General features: G+C 35.1%; 1 protein-coding gene across 2 annotated transcripts in view; it reads left to right on the forward strand.

Moving 5' to 3' along the window:
- The window catches only part of ALCAM (activated leukocyte cell adhesion molecule), a 209,620-nt gene extending 189,078 nt beyond the window's left edge, over positions 1 to 20,542 (forward strand). For both annotated transcript variants that reach the window (XM_055383240.2, XM_055383241.2), the window contains 2 exons: positions 15,470 to 15,582; positions 18,115 to 20,542. In XM_055383240.2, the coding sequence (XP_055239215.1) occupies positions 15,470 to 15,557 (88 nt within the window). In that variant the 3' untranslated portion in view covers positions 15,558 to 15,582; positions 18,115 to 20,542. The remainder of the gene's footprint in view (positions 1 to 15,469; positions 15,583 to 18,114) is intronic.
- Positions 20,543 to 24,904: the final 4,362 nt, after the last annotated feature.

Raw genomic sequence — 24,904 nt, forward strand, 5'->3', positions numbered from 1 at the left:
CCATTTCTCTCATCCCTGTCCTCCAAACATGGTTTTTAGTTCTACAGGTAGTTAAATGTTACTATTTAAGATTCATTCCTATCTTGCATATCTCATAGTACAAGAACTAATGAAAAATTAAAAGAGCTGAAGTTAGAGGAAAAATGTAAAGGCAGAGTGATGTAGCCACAAACTTCTTCACAAGTATATTAGGACCATAATTTCAAGGTTGGTTGTATTTAAGAGACTCTGACCTCCATAATTCCTATAACTAAACTGGAAGCAAGTGTTAACCAAACATTTGTAATCCCAAAATAGTCATTGTGTAAATCTTGGAAACTTACTGAGAGATTTACCTTTTGCAGCTATGGAACTCAAGACTATTTTCATGAAACTTAGTGTGTAATATATAAATAATCCGAAAATCTAAAAGTCAGAAATACCTTTTGTTAGTTCTGCCTTATACGATAGTTTATTATTCCAGTACTTCCTTGGAAGAAAACAGAGACAATCCTAAATTGGCTGAAGGGCTAAAGAGGACTTGCCTACAACACTGAAACCTCAATAAATAATGTTATGTTAACATTGTTAAAATTAACAATGTTAATTAAGCCTTTCTAGAATCCTTCCTGTTGGTGTCTCTTAATATATGGAACACGATCTTGCAAAAAAGTTGATTTTAACTGACTTCTATTTCCCAGTCAATACTCAGCTAAAAGCAAATATATGTTCTCATAAGAGAAGAGGGACTCCTCACTGAATAAATTGAAAAGATAGTGCTGGAGGACCACTTAAAGCACATTTTAAGTGACTTTTCTCATTTATCACTGCATGAGAACCTACCGTTTTTCTCTTTTTTTGGTAATTTTTTACTGAAATCCTCAACAATTTAATGAGGTACATACAATTAACCCCATTTGGTAGTATCTAAGTCTCAGTGGGAGTAACCTGCTCAAGATGTCATAAGTAGTATCTTGTTCCAAATTCCATATAGTATTTTCAAATCTATTTTGCTGCCTTACCAGGACTTTTTTGGAATTAAAATTTTAGCTCTGACTTTGATTGGCTACTGGCATTTAATTGGTACTATGGAGGAAAGGGCAGGCTGACACAGCCTCTCTCTCCACTTGTATGAGAAGTCAGACTAATTCAAACGTTGACTTCTCTCTTTTCTCTACCCATGACCTAGCAGGCTGCCAGAAGGAAGAAAAGAAAATACCTCACTATCTTATCAAACCATAAATAATAGAGGGGACTTGATGGGAAATAAAACAATGTGGAAATGCCGGAGTCTCCATCTAGTCAATCACAGGGTCACCGGCCACTCACAGGGCAGCACCATCCATGGCCCTCTCCTCTTCTGCTGCATGTGACCTGAAAGTTTCCACAAGGAAGAAAGGGCTTGCATCAAAATATAATGTGTTCATATTTCAAAATTCCCTCTCTATATATTCGTTTCATTTTTTTTTTAAAAAGATCACACTTGTTTTAAATATATTTTCCAAAGGCGAAGGAACAAAAAAGTCCCATTCTCTGGCATGAGCCAGGCTGTATGTGTCCCATCATCTACCCTAAAGAAACATTTTGAGCTGTGATGCTGAGTGCATGCAGGTGGCTTCCTGTTTTCATGCACATTCAGTATAGTTGTGTTTTTTCTGATCCCTCAGCCTTTTACCTAATGGTTGTCATATTCACTATTGACCAAGATGAAAAAGCCATTTTCTGTTTTCACTGAGGACACACGCATTCCCTATTTCTTTGTAGAGTCTTAGAAATTCTAAAGACATAAAATTTTCGTGAGGAATTTCTCTGTAGAGTCTTAGAAATTCTAAGGTTATAAAATTGTAAGTTGTAGTAATAAGACCAACTATTTATTCTTCTCTATTTCCTTCTTCAATCAAGAAATTGCTCACAACTCTCAGTGGGGATTAGTGTCCTGCTGTCCTCCTCTAGTTTTTCATTAAACTTGACCCAAGGGGAGACTCCTTCTACTGAGCTGTGACCAAAGAAGGGGAAAAAATAACCATACTCCTGGGCATGACCCTAACTACCTGCACAGGTGTCAATGGCCGGTTTGCTGGAAGTGGTAACTCTACACTGCCAAGATGCCAGTCCTAAATACCAACAGCTGTGGTACCTTCTGTGGTGTGAGGCAGGGATGCTCACGGAAAACACTCCTCTAACTAGCAAGAAATAAGGATGCCTCACACCCCTTCTAAGAGAGTTTTCAATTTGTTATACAAACTGAAAGCCTGCTTGGAAAACCTAAAATCTCATGTACTCCTTTATGTGTGAAATATTTTAAGTGAGTATTGCTTTGGTTTTCTAAATATAAAATTCTATTATAGTATTTTATTGGACTTTTCCAAATGATACCAGCCAGATTGTAATTTACTGGTTGCACCTACCACTGTCATCCCCTTCACTTGTCCTGCCTCCTCCATCCTCTCACTACGCTATTGTTCAGTTAAAGGCATACTTAGGGGATACCCCCAAAGCAGTCCCCTACCCCTTTTGAGATCTCAAAACAAGTATAGAATATTGGGAAAATCTCACCAAAAAAGGTTTTAAATCTTCTGAAAAGTTATTTGAAAGTAACTTTAGCCCTTTAAACACACTGCGCTTAAGGGAATTACACAGAATGAGGAGTTGAGATTTAGATTTAAACTCTCTTCTGCTGCTCAGTAGCTTTACGGCCTTGGCCATTAAGCTCCCTGACTCACCTTCAATTTGGTGAGTCCCTGCATGTAACCTGCCAGCTGCTTTCACATACACTATCACATTTATCCTTACACCAGCTCTACTAGGAAATCCTGTTGTTTCCCCTATTTATAGATGAACAAGCATGCTTAAGAGGACGGGTTGTCTAAGATCTTGGAGCTCAGACTTAACACATGAAGATAAAAACCCAGGCTTGCAGACCCCAAGGCCAAGACCTCTCTCTGCCTTGCAGCTTAGACTAGAGGGTCACTTTTAGCACTTCTTCCCACGGTAACTTACTATGATCCTGTAATTTAAATTTTCTCTCATATTTAAGGTTATTAAAAAGAGGCACCGATGAGGAAAATTTAAAATAAATAATCATCATAATTTATATTTTATAAATTATAAAATAAATGTATATATATTATATATACATATATACTTATATAATATATACATATATTACTTATATACATGTATACATGTGTACTTATAACATATAATATATACATATTTATATATACATATACAAATATATAATATATACATATATTATATATACACACATATATGTAATATATATGCTATTATAACAAAATACCATAAACTGGGTGGCTTTAAAAAAAAACAAAACAGAAATTTATTTTCCACCGTTCTGGAGACTGGGAATTTCAAGATCAAGGCACTAACAGATCTAGTGTCTGGTAAGGACCCACTTTCTAGCTTGTAGAGGTGCCTTCTTGCTTTAACTTCACATGATGGCAGGAGGCAAGAGAGCTCTCCAAAGTCCTTTTTATGAGGGCACTAATCTCATTCATAAGGGCTCCACCTTTACAATTTAATCATGTGATGGTCATATCATCTATTTCAGGGGGACACAAACATTCAGTATATAGCAGTGACTACTGCACCCTTCAAGATAAAGAGCATTACATCACCCCCAGAAAGCTCCCTTAGACTTCTTTTTTGTCCAGCCCCATCATCCCTGTCTCCTTAGGAAACCACTGACTAATTGTTATGACCAGAAATTGTTTGCCTAATCTTGAACTTCATACAAATAGAATTATAGAAGATGTACCCTTTTATAATGGGCTTCTTCCCCTTAACATGTTTTTGAGATTTATTCATGTTGTTACATCTAGGAGTGGCTTCTTTTTTTATATTGCTGATAGTGTTTAATCATTAGAATATGCCATATCTTTAAAACCCATTCTCTTCTTGGACATTTGGATACTTTCCAGTTTGGGCTACTTCAAATAGTATGGCTAAAGTAAACATTTTTATACAAGTGGTTTTTGCAGCCATATGTTTCTATTCTCTTGGGTAGAAACCTAGGAGTGGAATTGCTTGATCTTCCAGCAGACATTTGTTTATGGGAAACTGCCATGCAGATTTCCAAAATTGTCATCCTGCTTACAACTCCCACCAGTCGCATATGAGAATTTTAGTTCTTTCGCATCCTTGCCTAAATCTGGTGTTATTCTGCTGAATTTTAGCCATTCTAGGAGGTGTGAATTAATAACTAGTTTAGGTTTTAACTTGCATTTCCTCGAGATCTAATAATTTTAAGCTCCATAAATGTATAGGCTATCTTATATCTTCCTTTGTGAAGCAACTATTCAAATCTTGTGCTTATGATTTTTATTGGTATTTGTCTTTCTGTAATTGATTTGTAAGAGTTCTTAACGTATTTTGCATTAAAATCCTTTGACATATATAGATATATTTGAACATTTTTTCCCAGTCTGTAGCCTGGTTTTCCTGTTCTTAATGCTGTCTTTTGATAAGCAGAAATTATTCCTTTCGATGAAGAACAGCTATCAATTTTTCCTATTATGTTCGTGCTTTTTGTGTCTACTGTATGAAATCTTTGCTTATCCCAAAGTGGCAAAGGTATTTTCCTATGTTATCTCCTAGAAACTTTAAAACTTTGACATTGAAGGGTATGATCTATCTAAAATTTGGTGTCTAGTGTGAGATAAAGGTGGGATTTTGTTTGGTTTTTGGGTTTGCTGTATCTATTTATCAAGCCATTCCAGCACTTGTTCAAAGGACTTTCTTTCAGCCTTAACATATTTGTCAAAACTTAATTTACCATAATAGTATGAGACTTTCAATGGTGATAATCTTCTGGTTGTTTCAGAGGTCTTATTTCTTTGCATGTTCATATAAATTTTAGCAACTTGCTAATTTCTATGCCACAAAAAGTTTTGTGGAATTAGCGTTGCTTTTAATGTACAAATGAATTTGGCTAGATTTGACAACTTACTAATATTTGGTCTTCAAATCCATGATCATATATCTCCTCATTTACTTGGCTCTTTTCAATTTTTTTCTGAGTAATATTTCAAATTTTAAATGTAGACATTTGATATGTCCTTAAAAGTTTATTCCTGTATGTTTATACATTTTGCAGCTATTATAAATACAATTAATTTTGTAATGTTTCCAATTGTTCCTAGTAGTATGTGAAAGTGTGATTAATTTTTCATGTTGAAATGTATACTGCCATCTTACTAAATTACCTTGTTAGTAGTTATATTCGTTGTTTTGTGGATTCCTGTGTAAACAATCATTGCATCTGCAAATGGAGATAATTTTACTCCTTCCTTTCTACTCTATATGCCATATATTTCTTTTGCTTGCTTTTTTGGCACTCATAGGCACCTCCAATACAAGGCTGAATAGAAATGTTCAGAATGGACGCCTTTGCGTGTTTCCAGTCTTAGAGGGGAAATTGCTCAATAGTTACCATTATGTATGATGTTAGCTGTATATCCCTACGCAGAGTTAGTCAAACTGCAGAGTTAAGGGTATAGTCCTCCAGATTACCTAGTCTGCCCAAGAATTCTGACTCCACCTGCAAGGAGCTAGGGTCCAACCACAAAGTGAGACGGAAGAGTGCACACAAGATCACCCTTACTTCTGACACCAAATGCAAGTTTTGGTGTTTCCCAAAACAATTCTCAGGTTTGATAATTCACTAGAAAGATTCACAGAACTTACTAAAATGTTTATATTCCTGCTTATATTTATTACAAGAAAATGTTGCATTAAAAATCAGCCAAGGGAAAAACAAATAGGGCAGAGTCTAAGAGGATTCCAAATGTGAAGTTTCCATTTTCCTCAGGGATATATTATTCTACCAGCATCGATGTGTGACAGAAGCATGGAGTATGACCAACCTGAAAGGCTCACCCAAACTTTAGTGTCCAGAGTTTTCACTAGGCGTTATTACATAGGCATGATTAATTGATTGAACTTAACCTCCAGCCTGTCTCCTCCTTAGGTCAGGCTGATATCACATAGCTGAAAGTTCCCTCCTTAAACTATGATTGGTCTTTCTAGTGTCATTATACCCCACTCTAAGGCTGATTAATGTAGAAGGCCCTGCCCTGAGACATCTCATTAGCATAAGCTATCAGGTGTAATTTAAGGGAGCAACATAGATAAGAAAGCCTGTATAACTCATAAAATTGCAACTGTTTAGATGTTGCCTCCCAGAAACTGAAAACAAAGGTCAGATATCTCTTTGGATGAAGCAAATTCTTTACTACAAAGTATCCTTTATCAGGTTGAATAACTTTTTTACTATTCCTAGATTACCAGTAGTTTTTATCACAAATTGTTGAATTTTCTCGAATGTTCTTCTATATCTATTAAAATAATCATATTGTTTACTCTGTTAATATGGTAAATTACATTCTTTGATTGTTGAATGGTAAGCCAGTCTTGCATTCTTGAAATACATCTCAGTCTATTATGATGTATCATAATTTTTATATATTGATGGATACTATTTACTAACATTTTATTAACAATTCTTTTGTCTATGTTCATGAGGAATATTGGTCTGTAATTTTCTTTTCTTATAACATTCCCATCAAGTTTTGGTACTAGAATAATGTGGATCTTATAAAATGGATCGATAAAAGGGCCCCATCCTCTTCTTTTTCCGAGTTTGTTAATTCATTAAATATTTGATAGAATTCAATAATGAAACTAACTGGACCTTGAGTTTTCTTCATGAGAACTTGCTTCAAAACAAAATGTAAATTTATTTATTTATTTATTTATTTATTTATTTATTTATTTATTTTCTGTTTAAGACAGAGTTTCACTCTTGTTGCCCAGGCTGGAGCGCAATGTCACGATCTCAGCTCACTGCAACCTCCACCTCCCAGGTTCAAATGATTTTCCTGCCTCAGCCTCCTGAGTAGCTGGGATTACAGGCATGCACCACCATGCCTGGCTAATTTTTGTATTTTTAGTAGAGACAGGGTTTCTCCATGTTGGTCAGGCTGGTCTCGAACTCCCGACCTCAGGTGATCCGCCCTCCTCGGCCTCCTAAAGTGCTGGGATTACAGGCATGAGTCACAGCACTCGGCCAAATTTCAATTTACAGATATAGGGTTGATTCTTTTTGAATAAATTTTGGCAGGTTCCTCAATAATTTATCCATTTCATTTAAATTATTGACATTTTTGCAAAAAAAAAAGTCAGTAGAATTTTTTATCCCTTTTACGCCTATGGGTTCTATAGTGATAACCCTTTTTTGTTATCTGATATTGCTAATTTATTTTTTCTTTTATCTTTCTTAGTCTTTATAGGGTGTTATCGATTTTCAAAATGACCTCAAATAACTTTTTTGCTTTTTTTATCTCTATTGCTTATTTTTTATGATTTTGCTCTTATCGTTACTACTTTTTTCTTTAGATTTCCACTTTTTCTCCTTTCTCTGATTTCTTGAAATAGAAATTTTGATTCTTAGTATTAGACTTTCTTCTTTTATAAGACAAGCATTGAAATTATAAATTCCTCTCAGCACTGTTACCTGTGTTCCACAAACATCGGTATGTTGTGTTTTCTTATTCATTCAGTGAATGTTTCCCTGTGGTTTCTTCCTTGAAGTCAAGTGACTAGACTTGTATTAAATTCCAAGCATTTCTCATTTAATTCTTTTTTGTCAACACAACCTACTACATAATCTTTTAGTCTTTGAAGTACATTGAGATTTATTTTTTGGCCTAGCATGCAGTTTTTCCTTGTGAATACTCCATGGACACTTGAAAAAAAAACTTGTTGGGGGCTTATGGGTGTAGTGTTGTAGAATTGTCATTTAGGATTAGGTTAAGGTGAATAATAAGTTTGTTTAAATCTTCTTACCCTTACTTACTTTTTTTAAATTATACAAAATCACTGCACATGTAAGAAGGTAACAAGCATACACTTCTATTTCCCCTTCATGTATTTTGTGCCATTGTTGTTATTTATCTTACTTCTAAGTACTAAGCCTCACAACACACTGTCATTATTTTATGCTCTGCAGTCTATTATCTGTTTTAAAAATTAAAAATTATGAGAAAACTTTCTTTTATATCTACTTATTTACTCCTTCCAGCACTCTTCTTATTTTTAGTGGATCTGAGCCTTTGTCTATCACTTTCATTCTGAAAAACCTCCTTTGACATTACTGGGAGTGCATTGCTACCGCCAGTAAATTCTGAGTTTTCATTTTTATGATAATGTTCTTATTTCATTTTTAATTTTGTTTGCTAATTTCATGGGTACAGATTTCTAGGTTGATACTTCTTAGAATATTGAGTACCTTAAAGATGTGCCATTACTTTCTGGCTTGTATTGTTTTTAGTGAGGAGTAGTTGGATTTTGGCCAGGTGTGGTAAGGCACACCTGTAGTCCTAGCTACACAAGGAGATCAGCCAGGTGGGTGGCTCACACTTGTAATCCCACCACTTTGGGAGGCCGAGGCAGGCAGATTGCTTGATGCCAGGAGTTTGAAATCAGCCTGGGCAACATAGCAAAACCCTGTCCCTACTAAAAATACAAAAATTACCCAGGCATAGTGCCATACGCTTGTGATCCCAGCTATGCAGGAGGCTGAGACATAGGAATCACTTGAACCTGGGAGACAGAGGTTGCAGTGAGCCAAGATTACACCACTGCACTCCAGCCTGGGCAACAGAGCAAGACTCTGTCTGGAAAGAAAAAAAAAATAGAGGCTAAGGTGGGATGATCACTTGAGTCCAGGAGTCCAAGGCTGCAATGAGCTATAATTGTACCACTGAACTCCAGCCTGGGCAACAGAGCAAGACCCCATCTCTGGAGAAAAAAGAAGTAATTGGATATTATTTTTCACTGCTTTTGAAAATTTGGAAAAAATTTCAGCAATTTTTTTACATATATGTTTACCCTCCTTTCTTCATAAGACTCCTGGTATACATATATTAGACTGCTTGAAATTGTCCCACAGATCCTGTCTCAATTTTTATTGCCTTTACTGTTTTGAAAAGATTCATATTGCATAATTTCTATGTCTATAACTTAATTGTCACTGATTTTATTTCAGTTGCAATATCTGATCTTCCAGTAACCCCATACATGAAATTATCATTTCTGATCTGTGTTTCTCAGTTCTAAATATTCAACTTTATTTTCAGTCTTCTCTTTCTCTTATTATTATACTAATGTTTTCCTCTAAATTCTTATAAACTTCTGTAATTCCTATTTTACAATCCTTGCCTACTAATTTAATTATTTGTAGGGTTTTATTAATTCATTTTTTCTCCCAGTTATAGGTCACATTGCTCTATTTCTTTGTATGTTTAGTAATTTTTGTTTGGATGTTGGAAATTTGGATGTTATATTGTTTTGAATTTTGTTTGGCAGGTAGCCAAGTTACTTATGGATCAGCTTCACTTTTTTTGGAGCTTGGTTTTAAACTAGATTATGATGGATGTATCCAAATTAGTACTTGAAGAAGGAATCAAAGGAATGCTTATGTAAATTTCTCATGCTCTTTTCTTTGCATAACTCTACCTCTTTCCTGCAATTTTTATCATCTCCTTCCAGCCAAGTATGATTTCTGCCTTCTCAACTCAGTGAAAACTCTGTTTTCTGCTTAGGTCCTTATTTCTGGCACCACCAGAAAATACTTCCAGGCACAAAGCCTGGATTGTCATCAAGTGCAACTAGTGGCTTTTCCCTTAGAAATCACACAGATCAGAGTACTTTGCTACCTGTTGTCCAATGACAGAAAATACTTGTTCTTTTATTCTTTTTCTTAAAAATACATGTTTATGGCAAGAGAGCTAGCCCAGTGAAGCAACTGGAACATATGTGGATTTTGGTATTCAAGAGAGGTCCTGGAACCAGTCCACTGCTGATACCAAGGGACAACTGTGCTATTTGCTTCATCAGGGTCATACATATTAAATGTTGGTACAATTGTCTTACCAATTATTGAGAAAGTGATATCGAATCATTCAATAAAGATTGTATATTTATTTATTTCTCCCTTAAGTTCTGTCAGTTGTTACTTTATACTTTTATTAGGTACATATACTTACAATTGTTATAACTTCCTTATATATGAAACCTTTGTAATTACAAAATATCTCTCATTATCTCTGATAATTATCACTTATATGTAAGACCACCTCCCTATCTGTTTTCTAGGAATCTTCTGTCCTTCCATCCTGCCTTCTTTTGAATTACTTAATTTTTAGTATTACATTTTAATACCTCTACTGGCCTTTTAACTATACCTCTTTGTGTTCGTTTATTGTGGTTGCTATAAGGATTACAATAAGAACTCAAAACAATCTACTCATATTAAAAATCTAAGATTTTTGAAGCATAATCCCATTTAACTTCCTCTATCTTTGTTGCTATTATTGTCATATCTATTTTATCTGCATATATTATAAAGATCAACTATGTTTTACATATATATGCATATAAAGCATATATATTAAACTGTTAGTTGTCTTTTAAAATATTTTACATATCTACAATCTGTATTTTTTTATTCTTTCTTACATATCTGAATTCCCATCTGGTGTTACTTCCCTTCGAAGAACTTCCTTTAGCGCTTCCTTTAGGAAAGGTCTGCTGGTGATACTTTTTTCTACTTTCTTTTGATCTAATTTAATATGTCTTTCTTTTGCCTTTAAGTGAAGGATCTTTTCACTGATATAAAATTTTGGGTTTAAAACTTTTCCTTTCAGCATTTTAAAGATGTTTAATTATCTCTGGTGTGCACTTTTTTTCTGATGAGACATCACCTGTTATTTATGTTATTGTTCTCCTGAACAAATTTTCTGTGGCACTTTCAAACATTTCTTTTTATATTTGCTTTTGGTTAGTATGTCTATGATTAACTTGAGTGTGTTTTTCCTTTTGCATTTCCTCCTTCTGGACTTCTGAGCATTTTGGATCTTCAAGTTAATGGGCTTCATCAAATCTGGGAAATTTTCTCATTGTTTCTTTAAATATAGTTTTGCCTCATTCTCTTTCTCTTCTGTTTGACTTCAAATACATGTATGTCAGCATATGTTAGCCTGCTCACTATCATCTCACAGGCCACTGAAGATCTGCTCACTTTTTTTTTTTTTCCACTGCCCTGGACTCCACCATCTCCTCACTTTTTTACTGTTTTCTTTCTCTCTGTTTTCCAGATTCTGTAACTTACAATTTTGTTCCTACGTTCACTAATGCTTTCTTGTGCCACCTCTAAGCTGATGTTAAGAGCATTTAGTGAATTGTTCAATATCAATATTCTAGTTTTCAGTCATAGAATTATTTTTGTTCACATTTTTTGCTGCAGATATTTCCATCTGCTCTCTCATTGTTACCAAATTTTCCTTTAAGCCATTAAGTGAGTATTATATAATTGACTTAAAATTCTTGCCTGCTGATTCCAAAATCTGTAAATCTGCATCACCTAAGGACATTCCCTGGACTTTGTGTTACATTTTTCTATTCTGTGTATGTATTGTAACTTTTTTACTATATAATGGATTTTGTGGGTGATATGTTTTAGATTATAATTTCTGTTATATTTTTCTAAAGGATATGAGTTGTTTTTCCTAGCAGACAATTAGATTACTGGCTAATTACTCTACTGTCACCTTGCACTTGTGATGGTTAATTTTACGGTTTGTATTCCATGTCTGTCTTAGGATGAATGTCTAGTTCTTTTATTTTTTTTTTATTATTTTATTTTATTTTATTTTTTTTGAGATGGAGTCTTGCTCTGTCACCTAGGCTGGAGTGCAATGGTACAATATCTCGGCTCACTGCAACCTCCGCCTCCTGGGTTCAAGCGATTCTCCTGCTTCAGCCTCCCAAGTAGCTGGGATTAGAGGCACACGCTACCATGCCCAGCTAATTTTTGTATTTTTAGTAGGGACAAAAATTTTAGACAAAAAACTTTTAGTAGGGGTTTTACCATGTTGGCCAGGCTGGTCTCGAACTCCTGACCTCAAGTGATCCACCCACCTTTGCCTCCCAAAATGTTGGGATTACAGGTGTGAGCCACTGAGCCTAGCCTGTGTCTAGTTCTGACACATAGTCTTTCTTGTTTTTTCTGGGGTTTCAATACAAAGACTGATGTGTTTGCTAAGCACTTCTGGCTTGGTGAAGTTCAACTCTAAACTGTGTGGGTAGTACCTAAAAATCTATCAGGCTTCTAAGCCTTCTGGTATTGCTTTCCACTAAGCTCTTTGAAATTTCTCCCACATATGCTATTCAGGGGGTCATCCAAGGAGCTTATCATAGTGTATACGCAAATTTGGAATTCTTGCCACCCTGTGGCTGTCTCCTTTCTAAGATTTTTCTTCCTTGATTTCCAGCTTTTGGTCTACTTAGTCCATGCCTCCCAAGCTGAGAAGTGCCCTCAGAGGAAAAGCCATGTAAAATTTTATTTCAATTTCTACTTTATTTTTGTCACTCTCAAATACATTCACATACTTCATTCTGTACTTTTCTGAGGGTTTATAATTGTTATAAATATAAGAGTTAACAAAGTACACTTGTTTTTTTTTTCAGTATTACTCAAAACAGAACTCCTTGTAGTCCATGCTTTATTTTAAGGTTGTGAAATCATTTGCACACTCAATGAGAATATGGCTTTATTCTTACCATACAGGTCAAGGCAGATTAAAAAAATTAAAATTGCAATTTATATTATAGTAGTCACAACATTACATTGTTGATTTTTTTTAATTTTATTTTTTAGGATTTACCAACTGAATGTTGACTTCTTTATGTATCACTCTCTAGTTGCTCCAAACAAGTTATGATTCTTACTTTAGATGAAAGGAGTGACAGTTAATGAAGTGAGTTTAAAAGAAAACAGACAAAAAGAGAAAGCAAAAGGAGAGTAGAAAGAAAAAGAAAGGAGGAATGGAATGGAGAAAAAATTAGAGGAGTGAGAGAAGACAAGGGGAAGAAAAAAGAGAGGAGAGAAGAGATTTTGGGGATTATGTGGCTTTTTTAAATTGCCACAATATCTTACTGATTTATAGAAATTATAGTTATTAGGATAGTTAGTAGCTATTAGAATAATCAAAACCTGTTTATGAATATAATTTTGTGCAGAACTCTCTGGAAAGGTTGGATTAGGAATCACTGAAGTTCTGTCATTTCAATGTAGTATTTTGTCAACTTGCTTATTAAAAAAGCAGTTGGGTATGTATGGACTTCATATTGGTGAACACTAATATATTAAGGAACAGTGGAAGGAAATAGACATAAAGGATCATGTCAGTTCAACTTAGTAGAATAATGGTCTTTTGAATGCCTACCATGTTCTAGTCACTGTATTATGTGCTATGGATAAAATATAAATAACACATGGCTGTTATTCTCAAAGAGTTTGTGGTCAAGTCAAGGAAACTGAAGAGATTTCTCACATCTCAGTGTTTCCTTGGGGCAGATGGATGGAGAACTGAGCTAAGAGCTTGAAGGGAAAAGCTGGATTTCTTTGCATTTTTTGAGCTAAAGAAAGGGATACTTTCTAGGATGTCAATTAGAAGCCTGAAAGAACCATGCCTTAGGAATAGGATCAAGCCAAAGGTAGACCAAATTTTACTAAAATTGCAGTGGGGCTCCAACAAAGGTCAATAACCTGATAGAATTGTGTAATCAGCCCCTTAGCCTAACAAAGGAAAGGGGGAGCCATAGCTGATAGAAAATAACATTCTGTAGGGTCTCTACAGTTCTTTTGTTCATAGGGTCAGCAAAATTTAAAAGGACAAGATATGCAAAGAGTCAAGAAAATACAATCAATAATCTAGAGAAAAAGTAGGTAAGATAAGCAAACAATAACTGAATTATTTGAATATTGTAGTTAATAGATAAGGCAATGAAAATAACTATAAATATGTTAGAAAATGTGTAAGAAAAGATACTCAAAAGAGATAAAAGGAGTAGAGAATTCAAATGCAATAATCGAAAAGAGAAAAAGAATTATATCTTTCAGTTCCAAAATGTCAATTTGATTTTAAAGGATCAAATTGACATTTGGGAACTGAAAGACATAATATTAAACACTATGTTTTCAGTGGATGAATTTAACACAGATGGGCCACAGCAGAGCACAGGAGAAGGAAATTGGAATACACATCGATAGAAGACACCCAGACTGAAGCACAGAGAGGAAAAAGAACAGCCAAGACCAACAAGAGCATAAGAAACATGTGGACACACACATGTCTAAGCTATGTATAAAATTGAAATTCCAGAAGAATGAAAGAGCAAGAATAGCAATCACCGGTAAAATAAATAAATACGTTGTGGTTTATTCACCCTATGACATCCTATAGACCAATGAGAATGAACAATCTATAATCATATGCACCATTATACATGAATGTCACAAACTTAAGGTTGAGTTTAAATAAAAGGCAAACACAAATGAATAAATCTGAGATGATTCCATTTATGTACAAATTACAATAGCAGGTAAAACTATTATGTGAGAATTCAGGTTGTAGTAGCCTTTGGGCAGGAAGTAGACTGCAAGGTCATATAATGGTCTGCAGTTGTCTCTTATTCTGGATGCTGGGAGGAAAGGAAGGAAGGGAGGGAGGGAAGGTGGAAGGGGTGCACTCTTGGACATACAGCTACCATTTGTTCTGCTTTCTCCTAGTTAGCCACAAAACCTTAATTGTGTAATTAAGAAAATCTGATTTCATGTCTTAAAGAATAAGAGCCTAGGCATGGGTAATCAAAGTAGCCGCTAAGGCATTGGTTTTCAAACTATGGCAGGCAGTGGAATCACCTGAGGAGTTGTTTAGCAGAGATCGCAGGTCCCATCCCCACAGTTTCTGTTTCTGTTTCTGTAGTTCTGGTGTAGGGCCCGAGAATTTGCATTTCTTGCAAGTTCACAGGGGATGCTGATACTGCTGGTCTGGGGACCATAATTTGAGAACCAGCCACGTTAGAGTTGCTATAGCTTCTGTTGTCGATGTTCTATCATAAACTTGGTCTCAATAATCTGGTTGTTGTTGTATTCAGTAAAACAGAATTCATAAAGATAGACATAGGGCATTAGCTCAACTGGGATACATGATAGGGAACACCAGAAGGGAAAGCGCCTTCATGAAATGTCCTTAAGAAAATTTTTTTGGAGAAAATTCGCTTAGAACAAAAATTTACACTATCAAATGAGTTACTTCCCAGAAAGTGGAGAGAAAAATAACCTAGCTAAAAACATGATGCACAAAGTGTTGTATAGTCTGTTTTCAAAATAATTGATTTTTTTTTTCTCTTAGCATACATTTACTGGAACCCCATCACCAAGCTAATTTCAGTAGAATGTGCTCCATTATCAGTCAAGGCTCACAGATGTGGAAATTTTTGCCTAGCGGTTTGCTGTAAAACATTTGCTTTTCAAAGACACATTAATTCAAATCTTAAAATTAAATATAAAAGTTGAACATGTATGTGTCAGTATGATGAAGTTTATTTAATTCTCTTACAGGACTGCATCAAAACATGTAAACAAGGACCTCGGTAATATGGAAGAAAACAAAAAGTTAGAAGAAAACAATCACAAAACTGAAGCCTAAGAGAGAAACTGTCCTAGTTGTCCAGGTGAGTAGTCTGTATGAAGTTCATAGAAATAATTCCCTAGCAAGTAGGAAACATCCTTAAAGATGAAGTCCTTTATGTTAAGATGCTCCATAATTACAGCTTTCAAAACAGGAAGAGAGGGTTTTTTTTTCTTTTTATTATGCTTTAAGTTCTCAGATACATGTGCAGAACGTGAAGGTATGTTACGCTGGTATAAACGTGCCATGGTAGTTTGCACGCATCAACCCATCATCTACATTAGGTATTTCTCCTAATGCTGTCCCTCCCCTAGCCCCCCACCCCCTGACAGGCCCCATTGTGTGGTGGTCCTTTCCCTGTGTCCATGTGTTCTCACTGCTCAACTCCCACTTATGAGTGAAAACATGCAATGTTGAGTTTTCTGTTCTTGCGTTAGTTTGCTGAGAATGATGGTTTCCAGCTTCATCCATGTCCCTACAAAGGACATGAACTCATCCTTTTTTTATGGCTGCATAGTATTCCATGGTGTATGTGTGCCACATTTTCTTAATCCAGTCCATCACTGATGGGCCTTTGGGTTGGTTGGTTCCAAGTCTTTGCTATTGTGAACAGTGCTGCAATAAACATACATGTGGATGTGTGTTTATAGTAGAATGATTTATAATTCTTTGGCTATATACCCAGTAATGGGATTGCTGGGTCAAATGGTATTTCTGGTTCTATATCCTTCAGGAATCGCCACACTGCCTTCCACAATGGTTGAACTAATTTACACTCCCACCAACAGTGTAAAAGCATTCCTATTTTTCCACATTCTCTCAAAACAGGAAGAGAGTTTTTCGAAAGGAAACTTTCGTGACTCAGAAAGTGTTTTCGGAAGAATGGAAACTTACCAGTTTCCCCCACTCCCTCCTCAAAATAATCATTATTTTCTGAATAATAAAAACCAACTATGAGATGTTAACATTCAATTAGCATTTTATATTTTAATGAAAAAACTTTAAGTGCAAAGAAGCTTTATTTTTTGAATTGGTGTTTGGGTTCAGTAAGAACAGATTCTAATACCTTAGATTTGTTTTAAATAAATGATTATGAAACTAATTTTAAAATATGAAAATTTTAGGCCAGGTGCAATGGCTCACGCCTGTAATCCCAGCATTTTGGGAGGCTGAGGCGGGTGGATCACTGGAGACTAGGAGCTCCAGACCAGCCTGGCCAATGTGGTGAAACCCTGCGTCTCTACTAAAAATACAAAAATTAGCCAGTCCTGGTGGCAAGCACCGATAATCCCAGCTACTCCAGTGGCTGAGGCAGGGGAATCACTTGAACCCAAGAGGTGGGGGGTTGCAGTGAGCCAAGATGGTGCCACTGCACTCCAATCTGGGTGACAGAATGAGATTCTGTCTCAAAATATAAAAATAAAAAAATAAAAAATTTTAATCTAGGGATTTAATAAAAGCGTGAGTGTATACAGCCAATATCCCAAATCATTTTAATGAAAAGCGTAACAAACTTGTGCATGTGTGTATACATATACGCATATGCTTTTATAGGTAGTATATGTATGTGTATGTGTATATATGTATCCATGTATCTATATGCACATATGTAGAGGCATATGTCTGTTACATATGTTATATATATTTAACATATAAAATAGCTGTGTGTGATTTTTAAGACAATCTCAAAAGAGGTATGTTTCCATGGCATTGCCACCTGCAATTTGAGGTTTTTCTTTTTATTTGTGTTCCCTTAAACCAAGCATATAGAAGAGCCATTTGGACTATTAATGTGTCCTTTAGAATAACTGTTACTATAGCTTACCAATATGATATGACAAGCCCCAACCACCACAGTAAACCTTGGGTTCATTATAAATAAACCACAAGTCACAATTTGAGTGGGTCATCCAAGTTAATCCCATAGTAAGGATGGAGCGTGAGAAAGTACTGAATTTAAAAGGATGCACACAGGGGAGAACAATAGAATAATTGAAACAAGACTTGGGTTTTAAAATCTGAAAGCCAGGATTTTAAACTGATGGGGTGAAAGGAATCAGAACTGGATTGCTTCTCTATCTCGCCTTTCATTGGAGGTCAGATATGCAGCATTCCCACATGACTTTTTTTGTTTGTTTTTTCCACTTCTCTAGGGTTCTTTTCCCCACTCCTTTGTAAACATAGATTTTAACTACTGTTTTCTTCAAAATCGTATAGAGTAACTTCTCAATGAAAAACTGTACTTGAAGACAAATCCCACGAAATAGTGTGATTTGAAGAAATGAGTGTACTTTTAACCTAAAGAGAAATGCAATGAAATATTTTCTTGAAAAAAAACTTGTAATATTAGTATTAATTTTACAAAAAGAGAAAACTCTGAATAATTCCAAAAATTATTTGTAGAATGGATGCAGCAATGCCTGAGATTATAGATGGGCTCGGGGACAATGGAGTTTTATAAAAGGCCCTCCTGTAAAGTAATTTACTAAATTACTTTTAGTACAAAGTATCTGTTGATGTTAAAAAATTATTGCTTTGGAAGCTTATCTAAATTATGTTTTTTTTTTCATTTCAGAGATAAAAATCATATAGACCAATTGAAGCATGACGTGGATTGTATTTAAGACATAAACAAAGACATTGACAGCAATTCATGGTTCAAGTATTAAGCAGTTCATTCTACCAAGCTGTCACAGGTTTTTAGAGAATTATCTCAAGTAAAACAAATGAAATTTAATTACGAACAATAAGAACAAGTTTTGGCAGCCATGATAATAGGTCATATGTTGTGTTTGGTTCAATTTTTTTTCCGTAAATGTCTGCACTGAGGATTTCTTTTTGGTTTGCCTTTTATGTAAATTTTTTACGTAGCTATTTTTATACACTGTAAGCTTTGTTCTGGGAGTTGCTGTTAATCTGATGTATAATGTAATGTTTTTATTTCAATTGTTTATATGGATAATCTGAGCAGGTACATTTCTGATTCTGATTGCTATCAGTAATGCCCCAAACTTTCTCACAAGCACCTAAAACCCAAAGGTGGCAGCTTGTGATGATTGGGGATACTCATATTGCCCTAATCAAAAACTGTGATTCTTATCACAAGGGAGGGGAGGCCGAGAGTCAGACTGATAGACACCATAGGAGCCGACTCTTTGATATGCCACCAGCGAACTCTCAGAAGTAAATCACAGATGCATATAGACACACATACATAACGGTACTCCCAAACTGACAATTTTACCTATTCTGAAAAAGACATAAAACAGAATTTGGTAGCACTTACCTCTACAGACACCTGCTAATAAATTATTTTCTATCAAAAGAAAAAACACAAGCATGTGTGAGAGACAGTTTGGAAAAATCATGGTCAACATTCCCATTTTCATAGATCACAATGTAAATCACTATAATTACAAATTGGTGTTAAATCCTTTGGGTTATCCACTGCCTTAAAATTATACCTATTTCATGTTTAAAAAGATATCAATCAGAATTGGAGTTTTTAACAGTGGTCATTAGCAAAGCTGTGTTATTTTCCACAGAATATAGAATATATATTTTTTTCGTGTGTGTTTTTGTTAACTACCCTACAGATATTGAATGCACCTTGAGATAATTTAGTGTTTTTAACTGATACATAATTTATCAAGCAGTACATGAAAGTGTAATAATAAAATGTCTATGTATCTTTAGTTACATTCAAATTTGTAACTTTATAAACATGTTTTATGCTTGAGGAAATTTTTAGGGTGGTAGTATAAATGGAAACTTTTTGAAGTAGACTGGATATGGGCTACTTGTGACTAGACTTTTAAACTTTGCTCTTTCAAGCAGAAGCCTGGTTTCTGGGAGAACACTGCACAGCGATTTCTTTCCCACGATTTACACAACTTTAAAGGGAAGATAAATGAACATCAGATTTCTAGGTATAGAACTATGTTATTGAAAGGAAAAGGAAAACTGGTGTTTGTTTCTCAGACTCATGAAATAAAAAATTATGAAGGCAATGAAAAATAAATTGAAAATTAAAGTCAGATGAGAATAGGAATAATATTTTGCCACTTCTGCATTATTTAGAAACATACGTTATTGTACATTTGTAAACCATTTACTGTCTGGGCAATAGTGACTCCGTTTAATAAAAGCTTCCGTAGTGCATTGGTATGGATTAAATGCATAAAATATTCTTAGACTCGATGCTGTATAAAATATTATGGGAAAAAAAAGAAAATACGTTATTTTGCCTCTAAACTTTTATTGAAGTTTTATTTGGCAGGAAAAAAAATTGAATCTTGGTCAACATTTAAACCAAAGTAAAAGGGGAAAAACCAAAGTTATTTGTTTTGCATGGCTAAGCCATTCTGTTATCTCTGTAAATACTGTGATTTCTTTTTTATTTTCTCTTTAGAATTTTGTTAAAGAAATTCTAAAATTTTTAAACACCTGCTCTCCACAATAAATCACAAACACTAAAATAAAATTACTTCCATATAAATATTATTTTCTCTTTTGGTGTGGGAGATCAAAGGTTTAAAGTCTAACTTCTAAGATATATTTGCAGAAAGAAGCAACATGACAATAGAAAGAGAGAGTTATGCTACAATTATTTCTTGGTTTCCACTTGCAATGGTTAATTAAGTCCAAAAACAGCTGTCAGAACCTCGAGAGCAGAACATGAGAAACTCAGAGCTCTGGACCGAAAGCAGAAAGTTTGCCGGGAAAAAAAAAGACAACATTATTACCATCGATTCAGTGCCTGGATAAAGAGGAAAGCTTACTTGTTTAATGGCAGCCACATGCACGAAGATGCTAAGAAGAAAAAGAATTCCAAATCCTCAACTTTTGAGGTTTCGGCTCTCCAATTTAACTCTTTGGCAACAGGAAACAGGTTTTGCAGGTTCAAGTTTCACTCCCTATATGTGATTATAGGAATTGTTTGTGGAAATGGATTAACATACCCGTCTATGCCTAAAAGATAATAAAACTGAAATATGTCTTCACAGGTCTCCCACAGCTGTCTGACTCTTGTCTAAAGTAGAATGTTCATGTGTGGAAAGTGATTGTCTTTATCAAATAGTGGAAAACTCACTGTGACTCTCCATCTTTCCGGAGAAGGAGTGCAGAAAAATAAAATTCCCCATGCCTTCCTACTAGGTCAGGTGGGCTACCTTAGCTAGTCCCTAGATTTCACCAGTGATAGATTCTATAATGCATCTGTCTTCAAAGATAGGATCATACTTACTCTTGGGTGTCCCATGTAACTGTCCTAGGACCTTAATTACGAGAACATTTTCATATTTGTTCACTTCTGCCAATAACATTCTATTCAGATTGTCATTTGGAATTACCCAGGCCTGAACTTTCAGAAAATATATTCCCTCCAAAATAAGGTAAAGCCAGCTGTGTACATAAGAGAAGGAAATTAACATTTCTTGAGCCCATACTATGTGCTAGGGTCATTCATACATTAACGCTTAACAGTTAAGAGTTGTAAATAGTACTAAATATCCCCCTCATTTAACAGCTGAAAACCTGAGGTTTAGAGAAACTTCATAATTCCCAAATGCCCTTAGCTTCAAAGTAGATAAGTTGGGTATCAAACTAGATCTGAATCCTTGCCCCAACCTACGTACTTCCCTAAGTTCCTCTAAAGAATGCTCCTTTTCATAATATGTAAAATTGGAAAACATTAATTGACACATGGGTGGGTTATACCATTGATAAAAGGATTATTCTGAGATATTTAAATCATTCAGAAGGGCAAAATTGCATAATTTTTCTACAGTACTTAGATTAAACATATTAGACATGTTATTAGAATGTATAATATATTCCACATCATATTTTTAAACTTCACATATGTCATTACATACTAAGTGCCTATTACGAGACAGATACTGTATTGGTGCGTGTTTTAAATAATGTTTCATTGAATTTCTCTGATAGGAGAGGTGTGATGCCTATTTTAAAGATGAAGACTCAACGCATATAACTTTGTCACAATTCCAGATACAGAGTGGTTGAGCCAGGACCCATGCTCAAGTTGCGGAAGTTCAGGTTCGATTCATTATATTGTTTATCATCCCATTATAAGAATATACATCCGTCTACACTTGGAGAGACTAACAAAAAGATATATTAGCATTAAATAACCTATTTGTTTTTCTAGTAACTAGTGCCATTGATATTCAAGGTAATATGATTAAAATAAGACATTAAAACTGCTTTAAAAACAATAAATGACAGTGTAAATGTTAGCTGCATTTTAATCTTATATCTAAGGAATTAAATGGAACTAACTACTATTTGAAAAGTCAGTGCAGTATATTTGGCTGTATAAACATTATACTTTCACAGTGGGAAATATTTCAGTTAAACACTGAATATATATTTCTTATGTAGGCTTCTTCACTAAAACTTTCTTAAAAATACTCTGTATTTTTACATGAAGCCAGAAAACTGGGGTTCATTTTTTTCTTAGCACTCTGTCATCACCTGTTCATCCTCATTCTAATCCAATTTCTTTTTATCCTAATTCTGCTTCTCATATTTTTTCCTGATAAATGATTTTCACATGCACAAATATTCATTGGAAAATTAATACCTAGGCACATGACTCCAAAAGCAGATCTCATTCTCAAGTTATTTGTCTTATCCATTTTTATTGACTATCTCTGGGAAAGGTTTTACCCTGTGATGATCAAACCTCTAAATGAGAGAAAAGATCTTCAATTGGGTATATAGATGCATGCACATGCACACAAATACACAGAGGCAGACAACACACACACACACACACACAGGCACACACACTATGGGCTATTTTATCCCTTTTTTTTCTGAAGAGAGAACACAGGATTTGCTTATCAGAAAAGAAATCGAAGGACTACAAAATATTTGTCAAAAATAGAAAGCAGCTAAGAGGTGGAAGTATTCATGATGCTTTGATGGGAGGCATTCATAAGTCAAAGGTCCAATAGTGTATTAGACCCAATAGTTGCAACAAAATTTGTTTGAGTAAACCTAATCATATAATCTCTATACTACCAAGAAACAAGTGAGAGCATTAATATCACAGAGGCTCAAAACAATGTTTTTACATTCTTTGAAAGACCACGTATTATCAGAGAGCAAAAGCTGTAGTAGCCAGAAAGTACAGTATTTGATTAAAAAAAGAAAAATCTGGGGCTAGGCACAGTGGCTCATGCCTGTATCTCCAACACTTTGGGAGGCCAAGGTGGGAGGACTGCTTGAGCCCAGCCTGGGCAACATGGTGAAACCCAATCTCTCCATCTCTACAAAAGACACAAACAATTAGCCAGATGTTGTGGCACAAGCCTGTAGTTCCAGCTACTTGGGAGGCTGAAGTGGGTAGATCACTTGAACCCAGAAAGTGGACGCTGCAGTGATTGCTCCACTGCACTCCAGCTTAGGCAACTGAGCAAGACCATGTCTCAGGGAGAAAAAAAAGTACCTTTGGATGCTGTCAGCAACTCAATTTGGACTATTTTGGAGTTAATAATCAAAATAAAATTTTAAGATTTCCCAAAAATATCTTTCTTTTGATTCTACTTTCTCAGGTAGGCCATAATAATTTTAGCTTCAATTAGCAGTTTAAATTCACAGCTGGATTCACATAACATCTGAGAGGCTCACTTGCACAGAGATAGCAGTTTTGGACAGCTCTGGGTAATTCTTTGAATTCTCATCAGTAAGGAAGCCACATTTTTTAGTTAAATAAGATGTGGTTACTGCTTGAAAACTGATTCACAACCCTCCCTGGAATGACTTATTAAGGAAACGGAATATTTCTGTTACAAAAAGGTTTATATCTAAGCCTTAGAGTCATTCCTTGTATGCTAAACCTTTTCTAAAAACCAAGTTTGCTCTGAAATTTTGGGCTTCTACATTGTTGGTAATCACTAAATTTCTTTTTCTTAGCTTGATTATAATTGTCTACGAATATCCTTAAAATAGTCTTTAATTGAAAGCAAATAGTCATAACCTATTGTTGAATCTGATTCCAAGAAGAAGGACTATTTGAAATATTTGTAGGTTTATTTACCACAAATATTTTAAATTAGTACAAAAAGTAGTAATCTTTTTATAATATTTCTTAATTTAGAGAGCTTTTTTTTTAATCTAATAGCAGCATACAAGCTGTGTAAAAGATGATGGGTTTTTGGTCACAATGGAAACACCACCACATAAACAACAGATCCATCTGCCCCCATGTTCCTAACTGATGAATCTGTTTACAGAGAAATGTCATTAAAAGATTGCCTGTAGTGGCTTTGTTACTCTTCTGTTAATTTGAGTTTAACCTTTCTTGAATGTAATAAAATAAACTCATTAAAATATCAAATATGTACTTCACAGTTATCACCACAGCACTTAACTATATGTTTTGTTGTCCTGATAATAATAGTAATGTATGTAATCAGTGTTCATTTCAAACGTTTACATTGATTCAGGAATATAGTTGATTTCATGAAGTTTCTATAACGTTGATGGAGTGAACTTTACATTGGTCTCTTCAGCATCGTTGCCCAGTAGTACCTGGCATTGCACCAAAGAAAACCCAGTGCAGGGGCGGGGCAGCTTTTGTTGGTTCAGCTTCATCATTCCTCACTCTTATTATTGGATATCGCATATGCATGCTTGTATAAGTTGTGAATGGGAAATCTGCTTCTCAGTTTCTCCTTCAAAAGATTTTTCCAAGCTTTTGATCCAATGGGGAAATCCTGTGGTTGGGAGCAAAATCAAGTGGGCTTTACCAAAATAATTTGCATTCCATTTTAAAAATTAAAGTCCAGAATGGAGCAGCTGAGGTTTGGAAACTTGGATGAGTATGGGGAGCGGTTCAGTTATGATTTGGGTCTCCAAATCAGCTTGAATTTCCAGATTTAAATCACATGTATTTATAATAGCAATTAACTGAGCATTTGCTGAAAGATGCCTTTGTGTAATGACGCATGTGACTAACTATAAGCACCAATCAAAACAGTTGGTTTTATCCCTGGTTCACATTTTCTTCTTAGAGAAGAACATTTTCTTCTCTCTGTTTCCCTCCCAGGGCTTCTACAAAAGTGGGAAGATTGTGTTCAGTTTTAAGGTGCGTCCCATGTGGGCAGGGATGGCTCTCTGGACTTTGGAGGCAGCAGCTTCTTAGAGGAAGCTACCACAGTGTAAGTCTTTTCCCTCCATCCCTGTTTGTGCAGGTACCAGAAGATGCCTCCTTAAGTTAAAAGCTTTGCAAAAAGCATCCTGTTGTTTCTTTGATGATCCATTTGTTGCATTAGTTGCCCTAATTCTTTACCCTTACTTATATCCATATCCTTTGCCATGTGACTTTGCAGCTC

The sequence above is a fragment of the Gorilla gorilla genome, chromosome 2 (genome assembly GCF_029281585.2).
Source record: "Gorilla gorilla gorilla isolate KB3781 chromosome 2, NHGRI_mGorGor1-v2.1_pri, whole genome shotgun sequence".
Lineage (NCBI taxonomy): Eukaryota > Metazoa > Chordata > Mammalia > Primates > Hominidae > Gorilla > Gorilla gorilla.